Here is a 27,734-nt window from a genome sequence, read left to right on the forward strand (position 1 = left end):
TTACAGATATTGTCTTTGACTTTACAATCTTCAGTTGAGGCATCGCTAGCCCTACACTCCACTGTGGACACAAATTAGTAGAAATGTAATGAAACAGTTGAGTGAATACAGTCCCTCACTAGGGCCCAATTGTTCATGAGGTGATAAGCTTAATTTCTTGATTAGTGAATTCTCATTTCTCCTTCACTTCAGAACCTACATGTATGCATTCCTCAAAATTGGCAGATACGTACTGCATGCGAGAATGATGAGTGCTGAAGTTTCACCATTTTTTGTCAAGTTATATGTTTACTTCAAATTCTTTGATCAGGATTTTGAAATTATTGTTCAATTGTGGTTAGCCTAATCACCTTTTGAACAACTGGGCCCAGATGTGGGATTATATGGCAAGAATGCATGCACAGATAATGAACTTGTGTTGAAGTATAATTCTACACACTGACTGTTTGACAATTGGACAATCTACACACTGACTGTTTGACAATCTACACACTGACTGTTTGACAATCTACACACTGACTGTTTGACAATCTACACACTGACTGTTTGACAATCTACACACTGACTGTTTGACAATTGGACAATCTACACACTGACTGTTTGACAATCTACACACTGACTGTTTGACAATCTACACACTGATCACTGTTTGACAATCTACACACTGACTGTTTGACAATCTACACACTGACTGTTTGACAATCTACACACTGACTGTTTGACAATCTACACACTGACTGTTTGACAATCTACAAACTGACTGTTGGACAATCTACACACTGACTGTTTGACAATCTACACACCGACTGCTTGACAGACCCACTGCATTTGAATAGCAGTTGATCATGATGGTCTTAAAGTGAATAAATACCAGAACATTAATAATCTCAGTAAGCATTATAATCGGAAGTCAAATCAAGTGTAACATATTAAAGTAAGATGAACCTATGACCCAAGTAAGAATTTATAGTGATAAGGATAGCAGCAGATCAGGTCAAGACGACCTCTTTCTTTGATGAAAGCCAGAGTGACTGTACTATATAAGTACCATACATACAAAGCCTTATTGTCACTAGGTGTCAGGCATTCATATACCAACCATAGCTAACACAGACAATGTTTGAGATGAAAATATATTGGATACAGAGTATCATACATGACCATCAATGTTAACAAACATTTAAAACACATGTAGTTAAATTGTTTTCCTAATTCCTAATATTACATTAATACAATTGTAAAAGTTTCATAAAATAACTCATATTTATGAGAATATAAGATAAACTCTCCAAATCTAATTCATCTAGTTTATGATTTTGCCTTGAATGGTAAAATCAAGCAACAGTTGATAGACATGACCTCATAATAGTGTTAATACACTGTATCTTATAATATATAACACAGCTTTATGACATGAAAAAACAGGTCAGTTCTATGTGACCATCAGGCTTCAGTATAATCCAGTAGATCCTAGCTTTCATGTCTATTTTTTGTATCTTTCATAAACAGTTAACCAACACTTACTTGCTATTCCAGTACAGTTGAGCCATTGGCAGGAGTTTCCTGGTGTGTTACAACAAGTGTCTTTGGTTGTTTCAGTTTCTACATTTTACTGGGAAAATAGACATCATTTGTCAATTCTTCAGATTTGAAATAATCATAATCTTTTACAAAATTACACATCTACCTCTTAAATTACTTCCTTCGTGCATTCAAATTTAACATCGATTATAGCCTTTGATGAGCTCCAGACATGGTTTTATTAAAATGAGAAAAAAACAATCTGATTGAGGATGAAGTACCTAGCTCATTCAATGTTATTTATGCATCAAAATTTAAAGAAGCATTTTTGAAATATGTGATTGCATTACCGGTAGGTTCAAAGTAATAGACATCTAGAATTGTATATCATTCTCATTATCAATTTGAGTGATGGACCTGTAAATTTCAATACAAGCCTTGAATGTCTTATATTGCAATGTTTTATATGTCTGAAAGCAACCTAGTACCACCAGGTGTGAACTTATCCATGAACAAATATTAACTCTGACCAACTAATCAAACCGTTTGAACCAAAATATATGGAAATGACCTAGTTTTTATTCAGAACACTGTGATATTGAATTGAATTAACATAACCAAACTACTTCGTCTTTCAAACTAGCTGTGTCACAACACATAACGAAAGACTGTGGCGTAAAGATCAGGTGCTTCAATTTCAATAAATTTTATCGACATGGAAGGAAAGTAAATAGGATTAGATATCAGGCATAACCTATCTTAGTCTTCTTAGAAACAACAGGTGGTAAGAAATACAGACAAATATAATGTAAATGTACACATCGATAGGACAAATTCACTTAAGGGGAAGTAACTCCTTGAGGTTGACAGACTTATTCAAAGTTGTTTAGGAGAGTAACCCTTTGGCTAAGAGTACTTAATTTCAAATACTGAATTATTATGTTATCAATGAATAATACAAAGCAATAAATATTAATATTCATGTAAATATACTTTTAAACATAAATATTTGGTGATATTGAATGTATCCCCCCCCCCAAATTGTGGATATTGAATGTATCCCCCCCCCCCCCCCCCCCCCCCCCCCCCAACAGATACAGGCCACACAGGTACTTACACAAAGGAGCTGGTGTGGGAGTGGGCACATCTTTACCTGAATGAAAATACATATCAGTTCAATTGTGTTCTTACAGCAACATGTGTTAAAATGATCTTCAGCATCCTACATTGTTACTTTGTAGGTTATACATATTGTGTAAAGTTCTATTAATTCTGTGACCATCATAATGACAACACTGACAATATAGTAATCCATATATAAATGTACCTTCTCTAGCTCCATTAGTATCAACAGTGTATTTGTAAGACAGCTTATAATTGCTCCACATTTTCTTTGATTTGTATACATCTTTTGTATGAACAAAACATTACATTATCATTGAAGGAACATTCATTAGATCCTTTTCTTGTAAATTGACCATCTATGAAATTATTTTATCTGCATAAAGAAAAATTGAGGGAATAATCAACATCTTAGTTTCAAAGACACGTCAGAGTGATCATAGCGTCTACCACAATATGGTCTCAATTCATTCTTTATTCATTTTTTGTACGTTTGTCCTTTTCCCTAACTACGTTTTTCTTCTTTTCTGTTACAAATCTGTTGCATTCAAAAAACAAGAGATCCCAGAGGGATCTTGGCGCCCACCATTGAATGATCTTTATAGGTTCCATGTCAGATTGATCTTTTCTCTACTTTTCCCTTCCTCTAAGTCTTACTAATCTGTGTATTTTCATAAACAGCCCTCTATAGCTAGTACATTTCAAACAAGGGGAACCTATATATAAAATTTAAGATTTAGCGATAATGACTGTCTGTCGGCCATGTTGTTTTCGGATTGGTCCCAATATGCATAACTAGGCACCGAGGGAAACCTACATATGAAATTTGAGAAAGATACCTTCAGTACTTTCTGAGAAATAGCGATAACAAACTTCAATTGTCAATATCCAAGATGGCTGCCTGTCGGCCATGTTGTTTTTCCGATTGGTCTCAAAATGCAATATGCATAACTAGGCAACCAAGAGAAACCTACATATGAAATTTTAGAAAGATCCCTTCAGTGCTTTCTGAGAAATAGCGATAACAAACTTCAATTGTCAAAATCCAAGATGGCTGCCTGTCGGCCATGTTGTTTTCCGATTGGTCTCAAAATGCAATATGCATAACTAGGCACCAAGAGAAACCTACATATGAAATTTGAGAAAGATCCCTTCAGTGCTTTCTGAGAAATAGCGATAACAAACTTCAATTGCCAAAATCCAAGATGGCTGCCTGTCGGCCATGTTGTTTTCCGATTGGTCTCAAAATGCAATATGCATAACTAGGCAACCAAGAGAAACCTACATATGAAATTTGAGAAAGATCCCTTCAGTGCTTTCTGAGAAATAGCGATAACAAACTTCAATTGTCAAAATCCAAGATGGCTGTCAGTCGGCCATGTTGTTTTCCGATTGGTCCCAAAATGCAATATGCATAACAAGGCACCAAGGGGAACCTACATATGAAATTTGAGAAAGATCCCTTCAGTACTTTCTGAAGATTAGCGATAACAAACTTCAATTGTCAATATCCAAGATGGCTGCCTGTCAGTCATGTTGTTTTCCGATTGGTCTCAAAATGCAATATGCATAACTAGGCACCAAGGGGAACCTACATATGAAATTTGAGAAAGATCCCTTCAGTACTTTCTGAGAAATAGCGATAACAAACTTCAATTGTCAAAATCCAAGATGGCTGCCTGTCGGCCATGTTGTTTTCCGATTGGTCTCAAAATGCAATATGCATAACAAGGCACCAAGGGGAACCTACATATGAAATTTGAGAAAGATCCCTTCAGTACTTTCTGAGAAATAGCAATAACAAACTTCAATTGTCAAAATCCAAGATGGCTGCCTGTCGGCCATGTTGTTTTCCGATTGGTCTCAAAATGCAATATGCATAACTAGGCACCAAGGGAAACCTACATATGAAATTTGAGAAAGATCCCTTCAGTACTTTTTGAGAAATAGCGATAACAAACTTCAATTGCCAAAATCCAAGATGGCTGCCTGTCGGCCATGTTGTTTTCCGATTGGTCTCAAAATGCAATATGCATAACTAGGCACCAAGGGGAACCTACATATGAAATTTGAGAAAGATCCCTTCAGTACTTTCTGAAGATTAGCGATAACAAGAATTGTTTACGGACGGACGGACGGAGGGACGGACGGAGGGACGGACGGAGGGACGGACGGACGGACGGACGGACGGACGACGGACCACGGACGCAGGGCGATTTGAATAGCCCACCATCTGATGATGGTGGGCTAATAATAATTACACAGACACAACTAGGGACTGGTATTGTACCATACATAATATAAACTTTGAACAGATTATTTTTCAGATCTTCTCAAGATATAACAACGACAGCAATTCTTTAAGGTAAAACATTATAGGCACATTCATGGAATGGTGTACAGGCTAAAGAGGTGAAGTGTACAGGCTAAAGAGGTGAAGGAATTAAGTATTTTTTATGACTTACATGTGTCCTTCGGGGTTGCTGGAGATGTACAGTTGATTAGGTTGGTTGTGGTGTTGGTTAAACATGTTGCTGAAAGGTTATAATACCTCATATTATTAACTTTAAAATCAATAATCTGATCGATCTCATCAATCCCATATCATGTAATGTGTAAATGTGTGAAAGTACAAACAAATATATCTTTTAATGCTTTATCCGTTAATTAATACCCTGGCGAATAGAGAAAGTCATGCCCTATAGCTGTAGCTGAAACTTATAGATTAAATATTAACAGAAAATGATATACAACTTTACACTGCTCTGTAATGTGATCAAAAATGTCCTTATATATTTTTCAAAAACTTATCTCCTTTATAAGTATTCTGCAATGAATTTTTACTCATGATCATCAAAATATTGGTAAATTTAAAAAAAAAGTTTTTTTTTTACAATGTGCTAGCATGAACTAAAATCATTTTTAGAGAGCAACTGCATGAACTGTCTACATATATATTAACTACATGGCTGTATAAGAAAATTGAGGCAGCAACATCATCTCCTTAAGATAAATAACTGGAGAATGAGGGAGTGACATCATCACCTTGAGATGAATACCAATGTCAGCTGTTACATACCATTCCCTATCAGTTTATCATCAGCATCTTTACACTGGAACCAGCCACAACCATCAGCAGAGCAGCAGCTAGAGTTTGCTTGGTTTGTCAAGCAGGGATCTATAAATATAAATTGAACATATTTAAAATTCCTTAAATTGGTTCCTTCATTTCCAGATTTGTTAATCTAATTTCTGACATACATTTTTAAATTAAATTCTGCCAATGACAAATATACATGTAGGTTAAGAGATATTTAAGACTAAAAATTATATATATATACATATATACATATACACTACATGTATGGCCTTTATTTTGCAGAACTATTCATACATATTTCGTCTTTTTGTAATGAAGAGCTATCTCTGTGAGCAGATATTTATTCCTACGTCTTTAACTTATGTGAAAATTACGTAAATTCATGTTTCTCTCACAGACAAAAAATGTAATAATTAATACCTGCTTACAAGCGCAGATAAAACAGTATAACAAAAGGACAGAACAAAATAGTCTCATTTAGACTTATCAATCCAGCATGATCAATCAATATCAACAGATCTGAAGGTGTTTTTTTCTCCCTATCAGGAGTTAAGTCATTTTCTTGACTAGATCAAGAGGAATTAGATTGTAATCAGATATTCAAAACATGATTAAACAAAAACAATTATATTCAATCACAGGCGAAGCCCGCAACAGAAAAGGACATGTGTGGAGTACTTCATAGACCTCTTCATCATAACTAATAACACAGGGATACAGTGCTGAATATATAATCATCAATAACATCTCTTGCCTTTATCATATTGTTGGTGCTATAATTTTGGATGTATGAAGTGTTAACTAAACTCCAAATTTTACTGATCTCTAGACTGTTTTTTTTATCAAAATGTCAGTCGGTAATGAGTATAGATCTAGTATTAGTGGGAAACAAAGATATAGTGTATGTTGTAGTTGTGTTAAGAGATGTATCACAAACATAAAATGCAAATTTAACAAAAAATGGGTATTTTTCAAAATTCATCAGGTACGCATAGTTGATTTGAAAGTTATCTGAGATATCGATCTAGGTACTTGCCACGATTTGATATGACTATAAACTAATTTTAAACAAGTTGGAGAAGCAATAAATTTAGATCGTACAATGTTAATGCTATGTAAAATGTTTATCTATTATTGGTATCTAACAAGAGCTGTTGGAGAACAGCATAGCTCGTTTCACAAATATTTGTCAATAAATAATTAAAATATATCAATTGGTATATGGTTTCGCGAATTGCATTAATAATATCTATATTGTTTACTTGATCAGATTGTGTATAGTGTATTCATGCAATTTTCAAAACCATTCCAATTCATATATACATGTATATGTAAATTATTAATTGACACAAATTATGCTGTTGTAAATTGAATTAATACATGTATATCAGATAATTGCTTTTGGACCTACATGTATTTCTTTTATTATTTGTTAAAAAAAATATCCTAATGAGAGTTATCTCCCTTGAAAAATATTGAACCGTAATTGTCCAATGTTACCATATTCACATTGGTTTTTTTTCAGTTTCACTTCAAGAAGGGATAGTGTAATTCCAGAAGGACTTTTTTACCAAATTTCAGCACTCTAGTTCAATCATAAAGTGATGTGTTAATAGCTTTCAACACTTGCACCAAAAACTTATACAGAAATATTTCTAAATTCTAAAGTCCAAAGGTTTTTGAAAATCTGTTTTTTCTCTAAAAAATCTTTTAGTTTGACTCCGTCAAGGGATAGTTTAACCGCCACAGGGACTATTACCATAAATGACTATGCCTTCAACACCTGCACCAAAAACATTTGAAAAATCAACGCTGACGCCGGGGTGACAACATAAGCTCTCCCTCTTCTCCATAGAGACGAGCTAAAAAAATAGGTTTTAAAAAATATACCAAATAATTAGATTTACATTATAAAAGGATTGAGATGTCCATACTATAATGTAACTAATTAGGGTTTGGTTGGAGTAGAACTAAGCATTCTGAGAAACAGAATTAAGCAAAACTTTATGTCCTGTGAATGAGTTTCACAGCATCCCTAATTTCCAAGCACCTGCACCATAAAATCCTGCAGATATTCTACAAATAATGAATGTTTTGTATATGCCTAACATGTTCTCTTCAAGAATATACACATGTACAATGTTTTGTTAAATTTGAACTTATCATTTTTGCGCACTGGATACCTGTCAATGTAATGCTTAAAAGTGAAATGCTGATGACAAAACTGAGTCATCATTGTCACAGGTAAATATATCTATAGTCTTGATTTTGTGAATTTTCTTCATAAGAGATAAAAAAAAACATTTATCTAGTTGTAACCTAATTAATATTGACAAACTTTTTTCGATAATCCTTGGAAAAGTTGAAGCATGCAGTCTTAAATGTAGTTATTACCTGAGTGTGCAGAGAACATGGAATTTGTCTGTGTACTAATATCTATACACTAGTACATGTCTCACAATACATATACATTGTATATATTAAATTGATTATGAGTGAATTAACTGAATTGGCTAGAATGGTCAATCAGTTACTGTTACAGTACTTCATTAATATGTGTAGCACCCCGGCCTTCATCGACCTGCTATAATTGACAATATTTCCTTTTGGCATATATGTGTAGATTCTAGCAATAAATTTAACTTTTCCTAATTGCTGTATATTATAGTAGGATATTATGTCAATTCTAATAACAAGAATAAACTTAACAGTTTGGTTAAAAAAAAGGTTTGAAATTAAACAAGACTTGTTACAGTTAACAGTTTTAAATAAACCAGTCCAGAAGATGAAATAATTCCACAGAGAGAACACATGGTTATAATACACTAAGAAATAGTTTAATACGGAGCTGGGGTAACTATAAAGGAATGAAATCCAACAAGCTTAACCAAACAGAATAAAGGAAAGAACATCTAGACAAGTGTAGTCTGAGGTTGTTGAAACGAAGCAAAAATCAAAAACATTTTTTCAGTATACAAACCTTCAGTACCCAAAATTCCTGTGAGCATTGAATTTCACACACAGGAATACAATATGCAATTATAACAATCATTACATTCTTCAATATATATATAATTTTATATATAATCCCCTGAAGAGCGGCACAATATAGCCGCGAAAGTACTAGGGAGACAGCAGATCTGTGTTTGATTTTTTATTTTATTATTATTTACCGTCACATGGACACTTTAACTATACTTTTCTGTAAATCAGAGGTATACATAGTAAAAGCTGGAGATATCAGGAAGTGTTATGTTACTTAATTTGAGGTCTTTCCTGGATTTTGATATATAGACAATTGGGGATATATTGTTCCAACTAATGTTTGACTATAACAACAAGGAACGTATGTTATATCAGGTTTTACACCAGGTTTGACTATACATAGTCAAACTTGGTTGTATTGAAATCCATCTAAATGGCAATGTATAAAGAATGTACATGCATGCAGGTACAGTATAACAACACTGCCACAGAATGTAATTTGTAAATATTAAAATTATATTTGACAATTGTTCAATTTTAACTCACCTGTGGTTCCTGGACCTGTTAGGAAAGAAAACATAATAGAAAGTTTTTACATTATTGAAACATAACTCTATCTCATATGACTCATCTCATATACAGGTGGGGTGTAAATAGGTTGAATATGTTATACAAAATTTATTCAAGGCATCCTTAGATTTTTCTTTGAGTTATCTCCCTTCTTTAACATCAATTTCAACAACAAATGCATCAAATTTTTAAACCAGCTTAAGTTCCCAGAGATATAAGTGATAAAGTAAACCGAACATACAGGTGAATATAACCCTATAACCATACATACATGTGTCAGTTAAATCTGCTGTTTTGTTGCTAGATTCACAATACGCCTTGTATCCATTAACATCAGAAGAGTTCCAGCAACCTGCAACAATAAACCATTAATTAAAGTCAAGCAAAGACAAATTTTGGTAGGAAATACTGATTTTCTGTCTGGGGTATGAATGCATGTTTATAATTTTAAGCTGGGGTGCATCACTTGAGTTAGCTACTAGTCTTGTATCTGTATAAATTACACACATGATGGACTGAAGCCAGATGGTTTGGTCTGTGAGCGAGTCTATAAATCATGAATTTTTTACCATTTCCTTTGGAGTAATTCAAGTTACTAATCATTCAGATAATTTGGACCATTTCTGGTCCATTAAATTTGAACACAAAACTTCCAAAGGATCATTGATGCTTAAATTTTATCTTTTGGCCTGTTTTCTTTTTAAGTCGAGGAATTACTGTAACAATACTTGTCAGACCACCTATGGCATGAGTTTTAATAATAACATCAAAGTTAATACAATGACCTTGACTTAATTTTCAAGATTACATTGACCTAAAAATGTTCAGAAAAAGACATGGGGATACATGTATATGCAAAATCAACAGTGTCTGTTACATATAGCATGAAGTATCACAAGTCATTGTTAATAATCAGACTCGGTGCTCCAAGGGTTATCAATGATCTGCATCCTTGGTTGAATAGTCGAGTGTTGACAACATAACCTCAGGTGAAGATCGGAGGTATGTGGTTAAACACTCCCTACCCATGTCAAATTGTGTGTCTAGGGAAGCTAAGAAACGGCCTGGTCTGTTCAGTCGAGTTTGTGTCCTTTGGCAATACACTCAACCCTAATAGCTCTAGATAGCATACATCAGGCCATCCATAGGTTGCATTTGTTCAGTGAGGTAATCATTAATTACTACAAAAAGACCTTGCCTCAAAATGAACCATCCTGTTTACAGGGCAATTAACCCAACAAACAAACAAACAAACAAGCAACCCTGAAATGCCAAGGTAAATAAGACTAGGTATTTTAATGGTGTCGGGCAAAAACATGACCAATCACTAAGCTAAATGCAATTCTTTGAAGATGACAGAGGCAACAATCAAACGCAAGTTGAAAAACAATGTTGTCTGTTGTTACCATATTTGTTTGATGCACATTGAAATATCACCTCTAGCCTTTTTGTCTTATCCACAAGGTGACAGTGACAGAGAGTTAATTTTTGCCAAGGCATATTCCAGGATTGCTACGTACAGGCCCAAGATAAATGTGACCCAGGAAGTACTGTAATGAATTGCAACCTTGTTTTGACTTCAAACTTACCTGCTGCTGTATCGCATTTATACAATCCACATTCCGACTCAGAACAACATGTAGTTTCATTTAAGGCTGAGCAGCCGGTCTCTTCAAGATAAAAGAGGAACAGAAGGTTAAGATTAACAGGACAGGAACATACAATTTTTTAAAAAAGTAAAAAATCATAGGATTGAAATTTAAAACAATTTTAAATATATATGAACAGATTAACCATGATAGCAGGTATATATTGAGACCGTACAATTCATCATATGCACGTGGATAAACAGGTAAAATGGTTATATTTGACACAGATACTGTGTAATATACGTCACATTAGAGTTGAAATATATAAGTTGGACAGTAGTACACATTCTACTCTCTCTCCTGTATGATGTTTCTTTTCCCAGTTCAAAAATCCATGACTTTTCATTCTTGTTTAAAATCTTAAATTATCTTTCCATTAAATTGTAAAGAACCAAATACCAGCAATCTCATTATAAAAATTAACATTTTGTTAAATGATTTACTGGCACCACTGTGCAGTGCTTGCTATATGCTACAATTGTAAAATGACTGGTGTTCACTTTTCCAATAAGGTACCACTGTATGGAACACTAGAAAGTCGGACTGTTTCAGTGCCACCACACCATACTGGCCATGCAACAATATTGATTACCATTATTATTATATAAATTGGTATCAACATTTTCACAATCATTCTATATAAAGATGAAAAGATTAAATGAGAAATGCACTGCTTTGTACTTACGTGCAGCATCACCTGAAATTAGGGGAAAAACCAGATTTTAAAATCAATGTTATTTTTGATATCTATTCATTAATCACACATCATATTAATTGCAGATTATTTCAATGTCATGGGACATTCTGAATGTAAACATCATATTTTTTCCACAAATGTGTGAAGTGCATCTTTTTGAAAAACTTTCAGACCTCATGAGCTAGGCTAATTAAAGCTTTTTGTACCAATAAATCAAGAGGCCAAATGGGCCTGTATATATAGCTCACCTGCTTCTAACACAACTTTTAATCGATCAAAGTCATGTATGCAGATGCTAAGCTGATTTAATATCACTTTATTCAAATGTAAGTGTAAGGCTAGGTTTATTTATTCAGATAAATTTTATAGCTTTCATTCCAGTTTACAATTGGCCAAATATCAGGTCTCTGCCATGGGCATCTATTTCACCCCAGTGGCCTTGAATGTAGGTCAAGGTGATTCACTCGAACAAACTTGGTACACATATAATGTAGCCCTGACACCCCATGAGGCTATTGGATTATAATACCAAGTCTCTCAAGGACTCTTGGTTGTGGAGAAGAAGCTGTTTTAAGATTTTTAGCTATTTGATCTCTTTAACATTAAATGTACCTGGTCAAAAGCATTCATTTGAAAAAAATGGTAGCAACTCACTAGGCATGCTACAAGCTTAATATCAGGTTTCTGGGTTATTGAGCAGATGTTTAATTTTTTAATTTTTTTTGTTTTTTTGTTTTTGTTTTTTTTGGGGTTTTTTTTTGGTTTTTATTTTTTATTTTTTGTTTAATTTTTTAATTTTTTTTTTTTTTATTTTGCACATTTGACCCCTTTGATCTTATATGATATGTAGGTCAAGTTCATTCCTTTGAGCAAACTTGGTAGCCCTTCACCAGGCCCACTATCAGGTCTCTTGGTCGCTTGGCTATTGAGAAAAGTTGTTTAAAAGGAAAAGTTGATGCTGGTGGGCTGGACTGCTGGACAGACAGCCAGATGACGGATGCTGCACCACAGCCTATAAGTTCACTTGCCCTTCAGGCAGGTGAGCTGAAAACTGAAGCTAATGAAACACACCAAAAAAAGTTTCTCAGAAATAGCGATAACAAACTTCAATTGTCAAAATCCAAGATGGCTGCCTGTCGGCCATATTGTTTTCCAATTGATCTCAAAATGCAATAAGCATAAAGAGGCACCAAGGGGAACCTCCATATGAAATTTGAGATAGATCCCTTCAGTACTTTCTCAGAAATAGCGATAACAAACTTAAATTGTCAAAATCCAAGATGGCTGCCTGTCGGCCATGTTATTTTCAGATTGGTCTCAAAATGCAATAAGCATAAAGAGGCACCAAGGGGAACCTCCATATGAAATTTGAGAAAGATCCCTTCAGTACTTTCTCAGAAATAGCGATAACAAACTTCAATTGTCAAAATCCAAGACGGCTGCCTGTCGGCCATGTTATTTTCAGATTGGTCTCAAAATGCAATATGCATAACTAGGCACCAAGGGAAACTTACATATGAAATTTGAGAAAGATCCCTTAAACGCTTTCTCAGAAATAGTGATAACAAACTTCAATTGTCAAAAACCAAGATGGCTGCCTGTCGACCATGTTGTTTTACGATTGGTCTTAAATCGCAATATGCATAACTAGGCACCAAGGGGAACCTACATATGAAATTTGAGAAAGATCTCTTCAGTACTTTCTCAGAAATAGCGATAACAAACTTCAATTGTCAAAATCCAAGATGGCTGCCTGTCGGCCATGTTGTTTTCCGATTGGTCTCAAATCGCAATATGCATAACTAGGCACCAAAAGGAACCTGCATGTGAAATTTGAGAAAGATCCCTTCAGTACTTTCTCAGAAATAGCGATAACAAACTTCAATTGTCAAAATCCAAGATGGCTGCCTGTCGACCATGTTGTTTTCCGATTGGTCTTAAATCGCAATATGCATAACTAGGCACCAAGGGGAACCTACATATGAAATTTGAGAAAGATCTCTTCAGTACTTTCTCAGAAATAGCGATAACAAACTTCAATTGTCAAAATCCAAGATGGCTGCCTGTCGGCCATGTTGTTTTCCGATTGGTCTCAAATCGCAATATGCATAACTAGGCACCAAGGGGAACCTGCATGTGAAATTTGAGAAAGATCCCTTCAGTACTTTCTCAGAAATAGCGATAACAAACTTCAATTGTCAAAATCCAAGATGGCTGCCTGTCGGCCATGTTGTTTTCCGATTGGTCTCAAATCGCAATATGCATAACTAGGCACCAAGGGGAACCTACATATGAAATTTGAGAAAGATCTCTTCAGTACTTTCTCAGAAATAGCGATAACAAACTTCAATTGTCAAAATCCAAGATGGCTGCCTGTCGGCCATGTTGTTTTCCGATTGGTCTCAAATCGCAATATGCATAACAAGGCACCAAGGGGAACCTGCATGTGAAATTTGAGAAAGATCCCTTCAGTACTTTCTCAGAAATAGCGATAACAAACTTCAATTGTCAAAATCCAAGATGGCTGCCTGTCGGCCATGTTGTTATCCGATTGGTCTCAAAATGCAATATGCATAACTAAAAAACTTTAAGGCACCAAAATAACATTGTGGTCATATTTCATGAAATAGTATATTTGAGAGTTCAACAGAGCCTGTAAAGATTGATAAATGCATCAATATCTTGTTGATAAATAATAATCATACTTACATTTGCTGTTCAAGTCAGCGCTATCTGTACTGCCTGGGCATGTCTTGTTGATGGTATCATGGTCGGTCTTGTTTAGACACGCTACAAAGAAACAGATGTAGGTTTAGATTTCAATAAATTGCATTTGTTATCCTTATTTTACAGTCCAAGATACTGTTACAGTAGCCAATATAATCCAGTTGACTGGGACTATTTTGTATTAGACTTGAAGGTTAGCATAGTTGTGAGCCAGTAGCTCAGAGGTTTACAGTGGAACTGCCTTAATGTAACATACAGGATACTTTCAATATACCTTTACATGACAAATATTATTAACGAAACAATTATCAGAAGATAGGCTTGAAATATATAGTATCAATTAACCTTATCTGACATACACAACAGGTGCCCTGACAGCTACATGAATGACATTTATAGGTCACTGCACTGGGTAACAAAATGTAGTTACCAACCACCATCAGGTAAGAGGTCAAGGAGATGATCTTCAACTGATCAATACAGGGGAAAAAACAATCATTTTCATTTCCCATTCTATTTTTGGACAATAGAAAAGATATATTTTTTCAATACAGACAGATTTATTCAATCACAGGTAACAACATGGCTTGGTTTTATTTTGTTTAATGTCAAAGGAGATATTAGGAAGAAACAATTAAGTTATTCAGAAAGAAAAAAAATATCCCAAACTAAGTAGCCACTCATGAATTATGCCATGGGGACAGCAAATGCCCTATCTGAAGGGTATAACTTTATACACCATCAGCAATTCTATCATTTCCAATGTCTACATTCTAATTTGGTACCGTGGTTAAAGATACATACCAGGTATATATTCAGGAAAATGAAATGTCACACACCATTAATACTTAATAGGAATTTAAGGGCCAATCAAATAAAAAAAAAAACGTATGTGAAAACATAAAACTTTGTGTTGTAGCAGGGATAACTCTGGAAGGGGTAATGGGGCCTTTTGCACCATATTTTCCAAAATGGCTCACCAAAACTCACATCATGTTTTGGCCCATACGATTTCTGTAATCTAAATGCCAAATGGCCCATGATTTTTGGGTCCAGGGTGAACTCTGTTGTAGACTTCATACATAACACTGCTTGATTGTTATTCCTGATGTTTTGATGACAATCTCAATATGACAAATTGTGTGATTATGCAACATACATTCAGTAATAATATCAATTACCTTTTACAGGAGAAGTTGCATTGTAACTACACTCATACCATCCACAGCCAGCTGCAGCACAGCAATCTTTTTGGTTTGCATTGCCGGTGACACAAGTGTCTGAAAATAAAATATATTAACATATCATTAGTACTTAAAAACAAACATAATCAATATTTCATTTTTTTTTTTTCTCATTTTTTTTCAATTGTATTGATACATTCCCAAGAATTTCTTACATATTATAAAGTAGAGCACAACTTATGTACCCACAACTTTACCATACATACTACCGATAGTTACATGTATATATTATATGTCATCCCTCATGAAAAAAAAAGCAAACAACAGTTTCCAATTCATTGTATTGCTTAATATGAGAATATCAAAATGAGTCTTTTTGTCTTTCTTTACCCTTGCCAAAATACAGCTTATATTTTAAGACGCTGACCATGTTCAGTGTATTCTCTATATACATGAATGTACATCACAATGTCATCCGAATACATTGTCACACCCCCTAAACTATTCCAGGGATGGCAATACATGTATATATATATACATGTACAGTGATATTGATCCTTAAGCACATTTTGTATCCATGGATACACTGTAAGGAGTGTGTAACCCTCAGCCTTTAATTGAAATAATTCAAGAAAGAGATAATTAACTGTCTTTCAACATAGTTCCAGGTAAATAAAATTTTAATGGCAATAGGTAAATATTTTGTCTACTACCTGGCATAATTTGTAGAAGAATGTGGAGCTAATAACTTACCTGCAGCATCAACAGCAACTGGAGCTGAAACAAGAGAAACATATATATAAGCTTAAATCATTACAACTTCATTAGATCTACTCAATATATAGATATGGAAGTGTTCTATAAAAAATAACTACCGGTGTACAAGTCCTTTTGGTATAAAACATGCCAATGTGCATTTATTATCGATCCTTTTATTAATCTATGCAGTGCTAACAGCAAAGAAACACCTCACATCTGTGACCTTGAAAGTGAGACGAGGTCAAATTATTTAAAGAAACTTGATGACAATGAACACCTTGAGCATTTCGATATCCTTACCATCTTTTGTAATTGGAAATTTTTAATTTGTTAAACTCAAAAGTTCACTTCAAAGTTCAAAGTTTAAAGTTCAAGGTAATTCAGCTGATCAAACTCAACTGTAATCAAAAGTGTTGGTAATAAAATAACTGAAAGGGGCAAAATAAAAACTCCTTCCGCAAGGCATCACATCTCTTGGTAATTTAAAAAGTTATTAATGGCGTAAATACAATTGATTTCTTTGACTTTCAAAATGATCGAGTCTATTATAATTCACCTGAACTATAGCTATTAATTTGTATACATGTTACTGTACAGTGGTCCCCCTATTTAAGACCACTCTCACCTGATTTGACACTTAAACAAAAGATCGAAGTTTTAGAAATGATACACAATGGCGGTAATGCAAGAAAGATTGCATCAGAACCAATGTCGGTAAAACGCCGAGCTCAGATCCCGAGCTTGGATTATTTTTGATTTTCTCTTCAACGGCTTACATAATGATAATCCGAAGGGTTCTGATGTTTGTACGTAGTAAGATCGTCAGAAAACTCGGACTACGGCTTACAATAACAGATTAAAGTATTTTTTCTATAACTGGTTTTGTTGTTGCTTTTCAGCTATTCGTACCTGCAAATTTTCTGTATTTTAACATTATTAGAGATCGACGTTTTTCAGGGATGAGGGGGTGATTTTGTGGATCCTACACTCAAGTGTTCCTATTTACGTTTTTTGCTTATTACTCGAGATATAACATTACACTTTAATTTTGTGAAATAATTTACACATGCAACAAGTAAACCAAATTCAAAACATATTACTGACAGTAACAGTAAACAAAGGAGAACATTGAAAAACACATTTTAACTTAACACAATGAATTGTCTATGTATATAATGTAATATGTACTAGCATGTGTGATCATTGACCTCACCGACATCACTCAGATGACAAAACTCTCAACAAAGACCATCCCCATTAAAGGACCATCTGATGCCTGTCCCATAGATGGTCTCATAAGAGGGGGACCACTGTATTAAGTCATTCTTCCTAGCATATACCACTGTCCGAGCCCAGTATAGGACTTTTGGGTATACAATCATGTAAAATTATCTTAAGATTTAGTTGTTAATTATATGTAATATATATATATAATTATAGGTGAGTGCATGTACATTACATGTATACAACACATTTGGCGCTTCTCAGGCAAACATTTTGTAATGCAGTTTAACTTAACTGGGGAAGCTATTTTTCAAGCATTATTTTGTTGCTTGTTTTAACTACATTGTTCAGAAAAAGAAATTTTTGCATGTACATGTATTTTGCATTAGAAACAATAAACTGGTCTTGTATATTTTTATATAATAACAAATGTTTGAACCTCAAACTAATAGCACACCCTCAAAAGTTTGGATGTCCAAATTATCTTTTAGATTTAAAATAGATAAATAATTAACTGCATCCAAAAGAAATTCTGTTGTATTGTGACTCTATAGCTTATAACTTTCAGTCTTAAAACTCATTATCAGGATGCTGTCATATATTTGTTTTTCATTTCCTGGTGTTAATTGAAGATATATATTAATCTGTACTGTGGGTGGCACCATTTTATTGATTATTTTAAGAAGGAGTATATGTATGTATATATACATGTATATATACTGTTGGTGACGTATGTATATATACTGTTGGTGACGTATGTAGCTGTGTTCAATTCCATGATGACCTTGCCATGCATTATATAGACTCGGGTATACATTGAGCTTGAACACTGTAAGTACTGCAATGTAAAGACAAGAGTCTGCACAAAATGTCATTAGTTTATAAGTCCAAGTTTCCTATAGTCCAAGAATTGACTGCAAATTTCATACAGTTTGCACAGAATGAAATTTGTTAATTATTGAATCAAAACTTCATAGAACTGACTGCAATTAATGACAGTCTGCACAAAATGCCATTTGTTTTATAAGTAAAGTTTCCTATAGTCCAGGAATTGACTGCAAATTTCATACAGTCTGCACGAATGAAATTTGTGATTAAATCAAAACTTTATAGAACTGACTGCAAAGACAGAGTCTGCACAAAATGTCTTTTGTTTATAAGTTTCCTATAGGCCAAGAATTGACTGCAAATAAAGTTTGCACAAAATGAAATCTGTTTTTAAATCAAAACAAAATATCATTCATTTTTAAATCAAAACTTTCAAGAATTGCATGAGGATGTATGTGTCGAGTATGAACATTGTTTTTTTTCTTTAATAACAGTTGGTTTTAGTAAGTAATTTACATCTTTTTATTTGTTCCATTTACATATATCAACATTCAGTTACTATACATGTACCATACTCATTTACCCGTGAGTCATGACATCTGGACATGATAATGTTATATGCTCAATAAACACAACACTGGAGGGGACAAGCCTAGCGGTTAAGATCGAGACTGAATTCGAAAACATACAGCATGTAATAGTTTAAAGCTTTCTGATGACAGTCTATACAGGATCCTGGATATCTTGTCTGTGTGATCAGTTCCGACTCAGTGACTATACACTTACAGCACATTATAATACACTGCTGTGTATCTATACAACCACATGTTGATCCTAGATATGCATACTGTACATTTCAACACATAAAAAAGTCAATGGGATCATTCAACTAGCTCTCGGTTGTAAATACATTGTGGAATTACATTCTCATTTCAGCTTTATAATAATCATCTTAATTGTGTCCAAATGATTTTTACTAAAATTGACTGCATTCCAGAAAAGACATTTTAACATCATTTAGGTTATTGATTTTGATTATATATTTAAAGAAGATATTTGATCGCTACAGGCCCAATGTTTCAAAACTTGAATGTAAAGCAGTCAATTGCTATTAGTGATACAGGGTAAAGATATTGTGACCTGAGCGTATCAGTGTACATCAGTTTACATTAGAAATTAGTGTACATATATCAGTGTACATCGGACATCAGTGTACATCACTGTGCATCAGACATTACTGTACATCAGACATGAGTTCACATCAGTGTACATCAGACATCAGTGTACATCAGATATCAGTGTACATCAGACATTAGTTAGCATCAGACATTAGTGTACATCTGACATCTGTGTACATCAGATATCAGTGTACATCAGTGTACATCTGACATCTGTACATCAGACATCAGTGTACATCAGACATCAGTGTACATCAGACATCAGTGTACATCAGACATCAGTGTACATCAGTGTACATCTGACATCTGTAAATCAGACATCAGTGTATGTCAGACATCATTGTACATCAGACATCAGTGTACATCAGACATCAGTATACATCATACATCAGTGTACATGTACATCACACATCAGTGTACATCAGACATCATACATCAGTTTACATGTACATCAGACATCAGTGTACATCAGACATCAGTGTACATCAGACATTAGTTTACATCAGACATCAGTGTACATCAGACATCAGTTTACATCAGACATCATTGTACATCAGACATCAGTGTACATCAGACATCAGTATACATCATACATCAGTGTACATGTACATCAGTGTACATCAGCCATTGGTGTACATAAGACATCATTTTACATCAGACATCGATGTACATCAGACATCATTGTAATCAGACACCAGTGCACATCTGACATCATTTTACATCAGACATCAGTGTACATCACTCAGTGCACATCTGACATCATTTTACATCAGACATCAGTGTACATCAGACATCAGTGTACATCGGACATCATTGTACATTAGACATCATTGTACATCAGAAATCTTTTTGCATCAGTGTACATCAGACATCAGTGTACATCAGACATCATTTTACATCAGACATCAGTGTACATCACTCAGTGCACATCTGACATCATTTTACATCAGACATCAGTGTACATCAGACATCAGTGTACATCGGACATCATTGTACATCAGACATCATTGTACATCAGAAATCTTTTTGCATCAGTGTACATCAGACATCATTGTACATCAGACATCAGTGTACATCAGACATCAGTGTACATCAGACATCAGTGTACATCAGACATTAGTTTACATCAGACATCATTGTACATCACTCAGTGTACATCAGACATCAGTGTACATCAGACATCAGTGTACATCAGACATTAGTGTACATCAGACATCATTTAACATCAGACATCAGTGTACATCAGACATCAGTGTACATCAGACATCATTTTACATCAGACATTAGTTTACATCAGACATCATTGTACATCACTCAGTGTACATCAGACATCAGTGTACATCAGACATCAGTGTACATCAGACATTAGTTTACATCAGACATCATTGTACATCACTCAGTGTACATCAGACATCAGTGTACATCAGACATCATTGTACATCAGACATGAGTGTACATCAGACATGAGTGTACTTCAGACATCAGTGTACACCAGACATCAGTGTACATCAGACATCAGTGTACATCAGACATCAGTGTACGTCAGACATTAGTTTACATCAGACATTAGTGTACATCAGACATCAGTGTACATCGGACATCATTGTACATCAGACATTAGTGTACATCAGACATCATTGTACATCAGACATCAGTGTACTTCAGACATCAGTGTACATCAGACATCAGTGTACATCGGACATCATTGTACATCAGACATCATTGTACATCAGAAATCTTTTTGCATCAGTGTACATCAGACATCATTGTACATCAGACATCAGTGTACATCAGACATCAGTGTACATCAGACATTAGTTTACATCAGACATCATTGTACATCACTCAGTGTACATCTGACATCATTTTACATCAGACATCAGTGTACATCAGACATCATTTTACATCAGACATCATTGTACATCAGACATCAGTGTAAATCAGACATCAGTGTACATCAGACATTAGTTTACATCAGACATCATTGTACATCACTCAGTGTACATCTGACATCATTTTACATCAGACATCAGTGTACATCAGACATCATTTTACATCAGACATCATTGTACATCAGACATCAGTGTACATCAGACATCATTGTACATCAGACATCATTTTACATCAGACATCAGCGTACAGATGTACTTCAGACATCAGTGTACATCACTCAGTGTAATAAGAGTACATCAAACATTAGTGGACATCAGTTTACCTGACTACCTATGGCTGAAAACTTATAGAGTTATAGAGTTAAAGATTAGAATGTATAGTTTATTGTATACTAGCATCGATCTTCTGTCCTTTTGACTTTTCACACATATTTCAAAAAATGCACATAACAGCTGATTAACTGGATATATTGTATACCGAGTTTCATATTTCCCAATGAATAAAACCTTATAGCTACCATCTGGTATAAATTTTAATACATTACTCATTTGTATGTCTTAGTATCTAAGTAACTTCCTTGTTCTAGAGTTGATATGACCAACACAGAAACTGAGCCCTCGACAGGATTGATCAGGCTACCAGGAAACTGAATATGTATGTAGGTGTGGATGGATGTATGTTTATCAGAATATGTATACAGGTATAGGAGTATGTTTGGTTTGTATGCATTTATCCTTGTAGTTAAATTGATGTTGATGATAAGTATGATGATGATGATTATGGTTATATGATGATTAGTATGATGATAAGTAAAATGATGATGATGATGATTATGATGATGACTATATATACAGTTTGTACATGATATCATGATGAGATTATGATGATGATGCTGATGATTTAAGGTTTATTATTATCATTATGATGATGAAGAAGATAAGATTATGATGATGATGATGATGACTATGATGATGATGATATCATGATGAGATTGTGATGATGACTAATGATGATGATGCTGATGATGATGTTATGATGGTAATGATTCGTAGGATGATATGATTGTGAAGATGAGAATATGATATAATGATGATGATATGATGAGGATGATGATGATGATGATGATTTTAGGATGGTTATGAGTATGATGATTATGATGATAATGATTCGTAGGATGATTAGTATGATTATGATTATGATGATGATGATGAGATTATGATGAAGATGACTTTGAGGATGATTATGATGATGATGACCATTAGTATGATGATGATTAGTATTACGATGATGATTTTAATGTTTAAGTAGGATGATGAGACTATGATGATGAAAAATACAAGTAATGATGACATTGAAGATGATATTAAGACTATATGTTGATAACAAACCAGTCATACTGGAATCGATGTGCGTTTGTGTGTGTGTGACTTTTATGTATTTATGTATTGATGTCTTAAAAATAAAATAAATATAAAAAAAAAAAACTTCCTTGTTCTAGATTTGTTCATCTTCCATGCATGGTTGAGGTGTTAACCAAAGCCACATGTTACACATTGATTTTACTCTGGTAACCAGGCATAGCTGGTATTTCTCCCATCCCAGACATTTTACCACATTACCATAACATATCATGACACAATAACTTGTATTTCTTGTCTGTATCTGCCAATATCGATCTATATATCTATATCAGGTATAATAAACACAACTAAAATCAATGGTATCAAATCATGAAACAAATTCACTGAACAATAATTCAATCTATTCAGTTATGTTTTCCCTTTTGAAAGTATAATAATTTGAATAAAAAAAATATTTTTCGGGTATTGGTAAGCTTTGAATTTGGATTTTCTTTCTTTTCTTTTTTACTTTTGACATTTTTATTCAGATTTTCCACATAAAGTAATCACATGATACAGAAAGAAACAAAGACAACTTTCACTCACACTTACATACACAAACTGTATATATATATATAATTTGTATGCAAAGCTATATGTATAGCTAATTAGTGAATAATACACGAAAAAAAACTTTCATAGAAGGCAGCATAATCAGTATAAAATAATGTGACAGAAGAAATGACAAAATGTATGAAACAATTCTTTTCTGTCTTGTATTGATAAAAAAATTTATGATTTTCTTTTTTAACCAGTACTTATAATAAGCCTTTCTACATACATGCCATACCTCCTGGCGTGAGACAAAATCTCCCTTATTTTCAAGTCATTTATTTCCTCCCGGGAGGAGAGCCCAAATTCCCGTATTTTGTAATTCCCTCCGGTATTTTTGCCGAAGCCATATTTGTTTACAATTCAGTAGTTTTTCTCGTGAGATTTGGCTAAATTCTAGTCTTCTAGTTGAAAAGTTCTTCAAAATATAGTTTAATATACATATACATTTTCTGTATCTGAGCTTGAGTTTACCAGGTAAAGTTACTGTTCTGATAATTTTGAGTTTAGAAGATCCTGTTTTGTCATTTCTAAAGTGTACATTAACTGCATTCTGTAAGACAGAATTATTTCTATTAGAGACACAAGATTACAGGTTGTACATGTACAGTATAATCAATTAACTAATTTCATTTCAATTTTCAACTTATTTTGATTATCCCACCATCATTATTACTCAGAGGGGCTTGAAATGTCCGAAGGACCTACTAGCTCAGTTCATTTTTTTTCATTTTGGGTCATATGGATGTGTCAAGTGCCTGTGTAATTACTAGTAATTGCTCTGACAGGATGCAGTTAAATCTCAAGTCTGCAGATATGTGATAATAATTTCCTGGTTATTGTCACTATTTGTTCAGCTTTATACATTTACATCCCTCCCAAAGAACAATAATCTATTCAGCACTTGGAAGTTTTGCATTTGCCATAACTAATGTTTGAATACAGCTAGAAGTACCCATGACTAAAAAACTAGGAAAATTTGTTACACGAAGAAAATGTCTTTCCTGAACTCACTCAAAGAAAGTTACTTAAGATATTCAAAAGGCTATAATATACCCTGTGTACTTAATTAAATGAAATTAAGAGTCCATTTCTAAATTGCCTCCACTCACCTTAAGTGATTATACATGTATTTACCTACTATACAAAGAGTGCCTGTAAGCATTATTTATAAGCATGCACTCATATAATGTATGAATGCAAGAGAAGAATGACTCAGGTAAAAAATAGATGAGATGAAATAGAAATGAATAAGTGAATGTACAGTACACACATAGTCAGGTAGTCTGGATTTTCAGACAATTTTGTTATGCACAAAGAAGCATTTAAGATATCAACATTAGTACTCGTCATATTAATGAAGAGGTTAGAGGTGAGCCCAGTGTGCCAATCCCGTTACAATATGTATGTCCCTTCAAATTTGCTTTGGATGAAAATTTCAGTTTCAAGTTCACGTGTCTTCTGAAGTATCGTTATCAAAACTTTTTTTTAATGTAGGCACATATATTTATCAATCTAAGGATTTAACATTTAAGTCGGTAATTAATCTAAAAGGTTTATTATATTAAATTCAATGACATTAGTGAATTAATGACTTTGGTTTAGATGTCTACTTAAATATTTTTCGGGTATTGGTAAGCTTTGAATTTGGATTTTCTTTCTTTTCTTTTTTACTTTTGACATTTTTATTCAGATTTTCCACATAAAGTAATCACATGATACAGAAAGAAACAAAGACAACTTTCACTCACACTTACATACACAAACTGTATATATATATATAATTTGTATGCAAAGCTATATGTATAGCTAATTAGTGAATAATACACGAAAAAAAACTTTCATAGAAGGCAGCATAATCAGTATAAAATAATGTGACAGAAGAAATGACAAAATGTATGAAACAATTCTTTTCTGTCTTGTATTGATAAAAAAATTTATGATTTTCTTTTTTAACCAGTACTTATAATAAGCCTTTCTACATACATGCCATACCTCCTGGCGTGAGACAAAATCTCCCTTATTTTCAAGTCATTTATTTCCTCCCGGGAGGAGAGCCCAAATTCCCGTATTTTGTAATTCCCTCCGGTATTTTTGCCGAAGCCATATTTGTTTACAATTCAGTAGTTTTTCTCGTGAGATTTGGCTAAATTCTAGTCTTCTAGTTGAAAAGTTCTTCAAAATATAGTTTAATATACATATACATTTTCTGTATCTGAGCTTGAGTTTACCAGGTAAAGTTACTGTTCTGATAATTTTGAGTTTAGAAGATCCTGTTTTGTCATTTCTAAAGTGTACATTAACTGCATTCTGTAAGACAGAATTATTTCTATTAGAGACACAAGATTACAGGTTGTACATGTACAGTATAATCAATTAACTAATTTCATTTCAATTTTCAACTTATTTTGATTATCCCACCATCATTATTACTCAGAGGGGCTTGAAATGTCCGAAGGACCTACTAGCTCAGTTCATTTTTTTTCATTTTGGGTCATATGGATGTGTCAAGTGCCTGTGTAATTACTAGTAATTGCTCTGACAGGATGCAGTTAAATCTCAAGTCTGCAGATATGTGATAATAATTTCCTGGTTATTGTCACTATTTGTTCAGCTTTATACATTTACATCCCTCCCAAAGAACAATAATCTATTCAGCACTTGGAAGTTTTGCATTTGCCATAACTAATGTTTGAATACAGCTAGAAGTACCCATGACTAAAAAACTAGGAAAATTTGTTACACGAAGAAAATGTCTTTCCTGAACTCACTCAAAGAAAGTTACTTAAGATATTCAAAAGGCTATAATATACCCTGTGTACTTAATTAAATGAAATTAAGAGTCCATTTCTAAATTGCCTCCACTCACCTTAAGTGATTATACATGTATTTACCTACTATACAAAGAGTGCCTGTAAGCATTATTTATAAGCATGCACTCATATAATGTATGAATGCAAGAGAAGAATGACTCAGGTAAAAAATAGATGAGATGAAATAGAAATGAATAAGTGAATGTACAGTACACACATAGTCAGGTAGTCTGGATTTTCAGACAATTTTGTTATGCACAAAGAAGCATTTAAGATATCAACATTAGTACTCGTCATATTAATGAAGAGGTTAGAGGTGAGCCCAGTGTGCCAATCCCGTTACAATATGTATGTCCCTTCAAATTTGCTTTGGATGAAAATTTCAGTTTCAAGTTCACGTGTCTTCTGAAGTATCGTTATCAAAACTTTTTTTTAATGTAGGCACATATATTTATCAATCTAAGGATTTAACATTTAAGTCGGTAATTAATCTAAAAGGTTTATTATATTAAATTCAATGACATTAGTGAATTAATGACTTTGGTTTAGATGTCTACTTAGACTACTACTGTAGTTTCGGTTTGTAGCTAGTGCCGTGGATATTTAAAATCACCTTCGCCCCATCTCACTCTATATGATATAGAATATCTTAACAATATATCAATTGTCATATCAAAGTCTACTCAATTAAACATCAAAACATTATTAAGCCTCTAACAACACTGTCTAACACACGAACTGTTGTTTGTCAAATTATCTGATCATGTCATGACCACATGATCGTTAACGCATGCAAATTATCGCGATCTACATCCTTCTTCGGTAAGAAAGGTTAGCGAGAAATTCAACTGACAATGATTTGTAATACAATCTAAAATTACCTGTTAACAGCAGGATGCTGGACAAAACAACCACGGGCACCAACACAACTTGATTCATTGTCAAAATTAGTTTTTTTCGCGATTGTAACAACAAGATACTTTTTCCTTGGAAAACAGGAAGTACGTAGGCACAACAGAAACAGGAAGTTGCTGGATTATTAACAAATACAATGATTGTCTCCCTTTGACTGAAAAAAGTGGTCATTTTACGATTATTTGTCTGCATCAATCCTCGTAATTTTCATGACGTAAGATGTAATCATTAGTTTAATTGTAACATTTTTGTTGACTTTTAGCTTTCTTGTTTATACAATATTTATACTTAAGAACATTATTCACAAAACATCTAAGGTGCGTTCGCTTACAGTCACTTTTAATTAATAGAGCAACATATATACAGATGTACACTAATATCGAATTTAATAAAAACAACACAAGTTGTTTTTTGAAGTAAAAATGTTCATTTTATTGATAAAAATACAATTATATTTTCACAGTAAGCATTGGATATTTATAAAATGTATACTGTAACTACTTGATCACTATACACTCTACATTTTGCTGCAAATAAAAAAAATATATAATTTGTATTTTATTTTCCCCCAAAATACATGCACAGTGTACTTCATCAACTATTGAATAAGGCTCGAT

The 27,734-nt window shown here is 33.7% G+C and overlaps 1 protein-coding gene across 1 annotated transcript; it reads right to left on the reverse strand.

Moving 5' to 3' along the window:
* LOC117327391 lies at positions 1-27,221 on the reverse strand. Its single transcript, XM_033884342.1, has 13 exons — positions 27,084-27,221; positions 16,309-16,332; positions 15,553-15,651; positions 14,354-14,434; positions 11,633-11,644; positions 10,888-10,968; positions 9,570-9,650; positions 9,275-9,289; positions 5,723-5,821; positions 5,109-5,177; positions 2,639-2,674; positions 1,525-1,612; positions 1-61 (listed from the first exon to the last, which is right to left on the reverse strand). Exons 1-12 carry the CDS (start codon positions 27,139-27,141, stop codon positions 1,596-1,598), a joined length of 672 nt encoding a protein of 223 aa, XP_033740233.1. The 5' UTR covers positions 27,142-27,221; the 3' UTR covers positions 1-61; positions 1,525-1,595.
* Positions 27,222-27,734: the final 513 nt, after the last annotated feature.

Source organism: Pecten maximus, chromosome 5 (assembly GCF_902652985.1).
Source record: "Pecten maximus chromosome 5, xPecMax1.1, whole genome shotgun sequence".
Lineage (NCBI taxonomy): Eukaryota > Metazoa > Mollusca > Bivalvia > Pectinida > Pectinidae > Pecten > Pecten maximus.